The sequence below is a fragment of the Colletotrichum paranaense genome (assembly GCF_030867605.1).
Source record: "Colletotrichum paranaense strain IMI 384185 chromosome Unknown Scaffold_8.1, whole genome shotgun sequence".
Lineage (NCBI taxonomy): Eukaryota > Fungi > Ascomycota > Sordariomycetes > Glomerellales > Glomerellaceae > Colletotrichum > Colletotrichum paranaense.
Window position 1 is genome coordinate 2,338,432 of NW_026848966.1, and position 8,339 is coordinate 2,346,770.

The window sequence follows — 8,339 nt, forward strand, 5'->3', positions numbered from 1 at the left end:
ATGACGGCTGCCGCTGCGCAAGATCAGACCCATTCTCGCCCCTCGCCCGCCAGTCACCTTCGACAGTCGAGCTCCTCCAAACCCACACCCTCAACTTCTCAACCCCGACATTACGCCAGCATATCGCGGAGGACAAACAGCACTGCGCTGCTCGGAGTTAATGGAAGTCCCAACAACATGCCGCAAACTCAGGGTCCTAACGGATCCTCCGCCTTCCCCGATGCGACAACTCAACCCTCACCATTCGGCGGTGCTGCTCCCCCTCTAGCACTTCAACGATCCACGAGCCACGATGATAGCAATGCAAGACGCCCTTCAAGTGCCCCTGGTAACAAACAGAATCTGGCCGCCGGCTTCTCTACCGGCGAACAATCGGATTCGGATCGACCGAAGCGGCCATCCGTGAAACCGCTGCTTATGCGATCCAAGAGCGAATTTGGAGTCAGCCGCCCCGAGGAGGTTGATCACTCTGAAGAAGATATCCCTCATTGGGGCGCCAGACATGGCTTCGATGAATATCACGAGTCGCCGGAAATCCTGGCCCAAATAGCAAATGTGAGTTACAACTTCTCTCGCCTTCTCCATCTACACTTTGTGCCCTTCTTCCTTTTTCCCACCCCAAGCTCTGCGCCTCCCCACTTGGCGGCCTTGTGGCGGCGCTGTCCAGCCGGACTGGTCTAACCATAGTCTCCTATCGGCGCGCGTCGCGCAAAGAAAGGAGACTTGGTGCTCTGCTCTTTTGGCTTGCTCGTACGACATGCTGGGACGCTGTTGCCCAGAATCCAGTCCCGAGGGGCAACGCGGGGCATGACCGTATCCAGGGCGCGAATCTACATTCCACTCCCATCTAGACATTTCAGACGATGCAGTCTCCCGGGTGGATGGGGCCGACAACCGTATTGGCAGTCTTGGATCCAGACGAGCCCGAGTGCGACAACATCGCTTCTTTGCGCCATTGGGACTCGTTGGTTTCAACTCGCATCTTGAGCCGTGCTGACTCCTTTCTCCAGAATTGGTACATGTATTGGACCGACAAGCGACACGAGACAACCGGCAAGCCCAAGGCGACATTACACAAGCTGCAGGATTGGCGCATGCGAGATAGACTTAAGACAGTATCTGCTGCGCTGGCCGTCTGCCTTAATATTTCAGTCGAGCCTCCCGACCAGCTTAAGACGAACCCGGGCGCCAAACTGGAAGCATGGACAGACCCTACAACGCCGCCACCTCAGAAGGCCCTCGAGAACATCGGCAAAGCCCTCCAGGCGCAGTACGAGACACTGGCTATACGCACAAGATATAAGCAGTACCTCGATCCGTCGGTGGAAGAGACGAAAAAGTTCTGCCAGTCCCTGCGTAGAAACGCCAAGGATGAGCGGGTTCTTCTTCATTACAATGGCCACGGCGTGCCGAAGCCCACTGCCAGTGGAGAGATCTGGGTTTTTAATAAGAATTACACTCAGTACATCCCAGTATCGCTATACGATCTTCAACAGTGGCTTCACGCCCCTACGATTTACGTCTGGGACTGTTCCGAAGCCGGCAACATCCTCAACAACTACCACAGATTTGTCGAGAAGCACGAACAAGAAGAGGACGAAGCTGCCGCGAGAGATCCCAACTACGAGAAGACCGTGTTTCAGCCCTATATCCACTTAGCTGCCTGCGGCGTCAAGGAGAATCTCCCTACCAACCCTCTCCTCCCAGCCGATCTATTCACGGCATGTCTCACTACCCCTATCGAAATGGCTCTTTGGTTCTTCGTTCTTCAAAACCCCCTCAAGACGAATCTTACCCCAGAGCGCGCCAAGAAGCTGCCCGGTAGGCTACAGGAGAGAAGAACGCCACTCGGCGAGTTGAACTGGATCTTCACAGCCATCACGGATACTATCGCTTGGACTACACTGCCCCGACACCTATTCCGGAAGTTTTTCAGGCAGGATCTCATGGTGGCCGCTCTCTTTCGCAACTTTCTCCTAGCCCAAAGAATCATGTCTGTCTATGGGTGCCATCCGCAGTCTTTCCCCGAGCTCCCTGAGACCCGGCAGCACCCATTGTGGGCAAGCTGGGACTTGGCCGTGGATATGGCACTAGCCCAACTGCCTATGCTGGAGAGAAAGGAGAACGAAGGTCTCGAGTACGAGTACCAGAACTCAACCTTTTTCACCGAACAACTGACAGCATTCGACGTTTACCTGACTCGTGGCGATGCACTTTCTCAGAGGCCCCCTGAGCAGCTTCCAGTGGTGCTGCAAGTTCTGCTGAGCCAACAGCACAGAGTCAGAGCGCTCATCTTGCTCGGAAGATTCCTCGACTTAGGCCCCTGGGCAGTCCAGCTTGCCCTGAGCATAGGCATCTTCCCATATGTCCTCAAGTTGTTGCAGTCCGCTGCCGCAGAGCTGAAGCCGGTCATGATCTTCATTTGGACCCGCATTCTGGCTGTGGATATCTCATGCCAGCAAGACCTTATCAAGGACAGCGGATACAACTACTTTGCCCAGATATTGAAGCCATCCGAGGGCTTGCCAGTCGTTAACGAAGCTGAGCATAAGGCGATGTGCGCTTTCATTCTATCGATGCTCTGCAAGGATTATAAGCCAGGGCAGCATGTGTGCAACCAAACCGACATAATGACCTACTGCTTAATGCACCTGCAGAATCAAGAGAATCCGCTCCTGCGTCAGTGGTCGTGTCTGTGCATCAGTCAGCTGTGGCAGGAACTCCCAGAGGCTAAATGGCGTGGCATTCGAGAGAATGCGCCAGCCAAGTTGTCATTTCTGACAAAGGATCCTGTTCCTGAAGTCCGAGCTGCCATGGTGTATTCCATGACTACTTTCCTTGGCATCATCGACCTGACGGATGAGGTCGCTCGGATCGAAGAATCCATCGCTTGGACACTTCTAGACATGGCCAACGACGGAAGTCCAATGGTCCGTCGCGAGTTCCTTGTCTTCCTGTCAAGGTTTATTCTTCGCTTTGAGAGCAAGTTCATTGTCGCTGCTTATGAACAGCTTCAAGAAGAAAGGGAATATCTCCTGTTCCCTCCTGGCCAGGATGGCATGGACCACAAGATGGGCCTGCATTATGCACGGAAAGAGAACAGAAATGCAGACGGCACCATCAAGCCCAATGTTCACGGTTTTGCTCACAATACCGTCTTCTCAGCCTGCTGGAAGCACGCTCTAATGCTCAATGTTGATCCTCATCCTGAGGTTCAGCGTGACGCTACAGTAATTGTGGACCATGTCCACCAAGCTGTGATGGCTTCAGCTGTTGGTGAGCATGCGCAGAGCCTCATCGATGACATCCGAAAGAGGGCAAAGCGTGCGTCGACAAAGAATCACTTGCACTTGAGCCAAAGAAGTAATGCGATTGGCGTTTCTAACTCTTTGGCTACTCCACCACTGCCATCTCCTGGCCTGTTGCGTCGCACGGCAAGCTTGCTTTTCCAGCTGCCACTATTCGGCAATGATGGAAAGGCCGATGCCAGCGAAAAGCCGAACTACTCTTCTCCGGCACCATCACCCGGTCTGCATAGGGTTGGCTCCCAGAAGATCAAGGCCCCTGAGCTTGCTGAAGCGCCACCAGAACAGAGCGATCCAACGGCTATCCATGCCAATTATCACATTGCCAAAGAGCCTGTCTCCACTGGATTTGAGGATCGTAAGCTGGGCGAAGCACCAGCCATGCCACTGCAAAGTTCTTTCCTAGAGTGGTCTATTGAATACTTCTGCGAGCCTCAGATGAAGCCCAGCGAGTCGGACGAGCCTGGCAGCACTGAGTATAACGAACGGCTCTGGAGAAGATCCCGGAACGACTTCATCTTGACAGAAACGCAACCACTCAAGCAGTTCGCTGGTAGCCATAAGTGGAATAATCAGTTGGGCATCACCAACAATGGCTCGCAACCTGCCAAACTCACCTTCCACCAGTTTGAAGACCAGCTTGCGGTTGCAGACGATGGTAACACGGTGTGCGTTTGGGATTGGAAGAAGCATGCACGGCTGAGCAAGTTTTCCAACGGAAATCCTGAAGGGTCGAGGATCAGTGATATGAAGTTCATCAATGAGGACGACCAGGCATTCCTGATGACCGGTTCGTCAGATGGAGTCCTCCGAATCTACCAAAACTACGATTCCGACAAATCCATCAACCTAGCCTCGTCTTGGCGAGCACTTACACACATGGTGCCCAGTAACGTCAACTCCGGTATGGTGTTCGACTGGCAGCAGTCGCTCGGCCGCGTACTTGTGGCTGGCGATGTGCGTGTCATTCGGGTGTGGTCTGCTGGCGCTGAGAAATGCGTCATTGACATTCCCGCCCGGTCTGGCTCCTGCGTCACGTCTTTGACATCTGACCAGATGACCGGTCACACAGTTGTGGCAGGGTTCGGCGACGGCGCTGTCCGCGTTTTCGACACCCGTATCAGACCCCAGGACTCCATGATCAAGAAGTGGAAGGACGAAACGGATAGGCAATGGATCAAGAGCGTTCATTTGCAGCGCGGCGGACAACGAGAACTGCTCAGCGCAAGCAGAAACGGAAAGGTCAAACTGTGGGATATTCGCATGGATCGACCTCTCCACGTTTACCAAACAACTCGAGACACCCTTCGAACAGCCAGCACGCATGAACATCTGCCGGTGTTTGCTGTGTAAGTTATCACCCTGGACCTCTTAATATTGTGATATTGAAACTAACATCCCATTGCAGTGGTACATCTGCACATGCCGTGAAGGTCTTCAACTTCGACGGTCAAGAGTTGTCCCGTGTCGAACCGTACTCAAGCTTCCTTCAACAGAACAGGGGCTCTCCCATCGCAGCAACTGCCTTCCACCCGCACAAGCCGATCTTGGCTTGCGCTGCTCGTGGAGACTACCACGTCAACCTCTTTACCTGCGAGAAGTCCGAGCCCCAATCCCTGGTTGCCTAGTTGACAAGCCGGCGGACGTGACCTCGGTCTTGTGGTTTGGTTTTTTTCTTCTTCCTCACATCTTGAGCATAGGAGGGTTTCTTTGCTGCTTGTGTAACTATCTTCTTTTTCTCACTTCTTTTCATTCCGGGACGGTAGCATACTAGGGACTGGCGAGGTTTTGGCGTTCGATTTGGTCGCGTTATGCGACAACGGCAGACAGACGGTTGCATGAGATAACTTAGCTAATGGATGCGGTTGGCTGTTTCGAAAGCCAATTGATGTATGAAAAAAAATGAAAATTACCCCCAGAATCATACATTGTTTGGACTTGAACGTGACAATGAAGCAAGGACCAGATTAAACGAGGATGGCTACGTCAATCTCATCAGGAGTCAGGTACAAGAGCGATTATTCCCACACGACTTGAACGGGGAGCTGTAATTCTGAGCACACTCCAAGAACGCTAATCTGCTGGTCGAGGAGAGAGTCTTCCATGAAAGTTATACAGTACTTGACCTAGCAGCCGAAAGCTGGGCGATGTGCCCACCTCACATACACATTCCCCCGCGCGTGACCTTGTGGCGCAGGAACGAGTTACATAGCTGCCTGGTGTGTAACCACCTTTACACCAGTGAGATCTGCACTCTTGGGCGCAATGGATGGGCGAATTGCAAGGCTTCAGGGGGCTGCGAAAGAGCTAGAGAGTTGGGTTGGCCTTGGTTGCCTTGTGATAGGCTGGTGCATATGCGTCCGTCCCGTGGGTTGGTTTTTCTTGGGTGTATGTGTGGGCGTGTCAGGTATTGGCGAGGCTGGCGTTTTCTGTCGGCTCAACAAAAGCCGTGCTGACGACGTTGAGGAGTGTCATCTAGCAATTTGTCGTCTCTTCTTTGCCAGACGTCTTATATCGAGCGCGGATTCCGACTTCGATAAACAGAATAGTATACCAGCAACAGGTAGGCCAGTGGTAGATTCCCTCAAAGGTGAACGAACTTTTACTGAATTTTTATCTGACCTTTCTGTCTTCCCTTTTCAGCAGTACCGACGATGGTTCGTGAAGTCAATACCAGGCCCGAAATTCGGGAAACGGAGGCGCGGCGGCGCGAGTTGGCTGAGGTTGCTCTCGCGGTGAAGCCTGAGGTGTACGGTTCCGGTGTAGATGCCATGTTGGACAGACAGCTTCAGGAGCTTGTGGACAATCACAAAGCTTCTGGCTCCGGCGAAATCAGCAAGGAGGTCTTGATGGATCCCAAGCCTCGTGAAGCTATCGACCAGGGATGGGTCGACGTTGGCGACGCCACGACCGAAGCGTCTCTCGATACACAAGGTACAGGAACCGGTGAGCGAGAACCGATCACCGTAAACGCTTCAAGAGCAGGGACCGACCTGGACATAAAACTACACGAAATCACTGCTCAGGGATCCCTGAGTGAAATACGGGATCTTTTACAACAGGGAGCGAACCCAAACACATTATCCGCCCAAGGAACCCTTCCCCTCTGCGAACACGCCCGGCGCGGAAACATGGACGCGGTCAAGTCACTCCTCGACCACGAAGCCGATATCAACCTATCCGACGCGAGCGGTCGAACAGCGATATCCTACGCCGCGGAAACGACGAACCCGGCGATGGCCCGCTTGTTGATGGTGGTCCCGGGCATAGACGTGAACCTCAAAGACAGTGAGCTTCGGGCGCCGGTGTGGTATGCCCTCTGCGCGTGGATCAAGTCCGGTCGGATCTTTGTTCCTGATACGGATACATTGTTTGTGCTTCTTGAGGATGAGAGGGTGAGGGTTGGGGATGTCGATGGGGAGGGGAGGGGGTTGCTGCATCTTGCTGCTGCGGCTGGGGCTGCGGATCTTGTGGAGTTTTTGTGTGGTAGGGGTGATGTTGATGTGAATCGTCGAGATGGGAGGGGACGTACTGCTGTTGCGTATGCTTTGGGGTGGAAAGATGTTGGGGTGCTTGGGGTGTTGTTGAAGTATGGTGCTGGGATCACGGTGGTTCAGGGGAAGGGGTTTGAGGTTGTTTCTCCGAGGCGGAGGAGAAGGTGGGTTGAAGGGCGATGGTGCTATGCTCGTATCATAGACTGAACTTGGGATCTTCAATATCACTGTTGACAATTACTCCAGCTTGAGCTTTCCCTTTTACGTGTAAGTCTCTACAAATAACAGCATGAAGTAGAGGAGATCAACACCAATGTAGTGGAATATCCCTACCACAGAGGTGGGAAATCACTGAGTTATTTTCCCTTACTCCGATAGAGCTTGATGAGAGGAGCACTTCTCTAAAGCTTTGCTAAGCCTATGGCCCTAGGAGGTACGTAACGAGAATATGCAGTAGACGCCATACACTTACATGGGAGATTTTGGGAAGCAAGGGCCCAAGACTTTCTTGCAGCTTTGCAGCCCGCAGGTCCTTCCTCGCAAGTTCACCAATAAGTTTCAAAAACTTCGGCGAATCTCTGCTTCGACAATAGGGTTTATCTGTCTCAGTTACCCACTTCCTCTGGCAGAAGACACAGAGGAGCTCTTTGTCGAATCTGGGTGTTTTTTTCCTTTTATCAGATCTAGAAGAGATGATCAAGCGAGTCGCAATTACGAAGATCTCCCTCAGCCTTCCCTATCATCGAGCGTCGTGTCAGCTACAATGTTGCATTGCCCTATTGACCTGTACATGTGCCAGCAACTCCAAATCACAAATCTTAAGATAAAATAATCACTGGCAAATGAAATATGCCCAGCTCGATTGTCTCGTGTTCGTCATAGCAAGAGAAACCAGAATACTCAAGTATTGATGTCCAGGCTTGCCCGGAGACGTTGGCCTCTTGCCAATTTGTCTTTCACTGAAATCCTACAACAGAATGCGCAGCCCTCGGCTCTTCACATTGCTTCCTTGATATCTGTTTCCTTTCGTAGGTCTGGTCCCTTCCTTCACCAGGCGTTGTGAAACGGCTGTATGCTCGGTTTTCAGGCGAAGACAGGGCCCGGAGCCGGTTTTGGGGTGACACAGGTATCTAAAGTGAATTACTGGTCGCCCAGACAGCCGCAATGCGTGCGTGAGCCTGCGCCTTCAGAAGAGTATGAAATGTCAGGCAGGAATAGGTAAGCGTGTCGACGCCTAACTTGCTGCAACCGGTCTGGCATAGCCTCCCACACCTATACGACCACAGAAACGTGAATTGCAGGCAAACCAATCTGATCTCAAACCTCTGTTGGGGAGTATTGCAGCCACGTCGTAGCCTGCATAGCTACATTGGCGCGGCTGGAGGTCAACGTTACGCCCAATCAGGTGTGCAGGAATGTCTCCTATTGACATCGCTTCTTTAAATCTCCCAGTTCCTCCCTCGTCCTCCTTGTCATCCTCATTCCTTTCTTTTCTTCGATTTCATGCGCCTACGTAAATCTGCGGATAAATTCGTCCAAG

At 52.6% G+C, this 8,339-nt stretch overlaps 2 protein-coding genes across 2 annotated transcripts; both read left to right on the forward strand.

Moving 5' to 3' along the window:
• On the forward strand, nt 1-4,933 carry CPAR01_10591 (WD repeat domain-containing protein mip1; the record flags this gene model as incomplete). Its single annotated transcript, XM_060494851.1, has 3 exons — nt 1-555; nt 852-4,654; nt 4,714-4,933. The coding sequence occupies 3 exons, from the start codon at nt 1-3 to the stop codon at nt 4,931-4,933; spliced, it is 4,578 nt and encodes a 1,525-aa protein (XP_060347033.1).
• A 637-nt stretch (nt 4,934-5,570) lies between these two features.
• CPAR01_10592 (uncharacterized protein) lies at nt 5,571-7,006 on the forward strand (the record flags this gene model as incomplete). The annotated part of the gene is made up of 2 exons (XM_060494852.1): nt 5,571-5,868; nt 5,949-7,006. The coding sequence occupies 2 exons, from the start codon at nt 5,571-5,573 to the stop codon at nt 7,004-7,006; spliced, it is 1,356 nt and encodes a 451-aa protein (XP_060347034.1).
• Nucleotides 7,007-8,339: the final 1,333 nt, after the last annotated feature.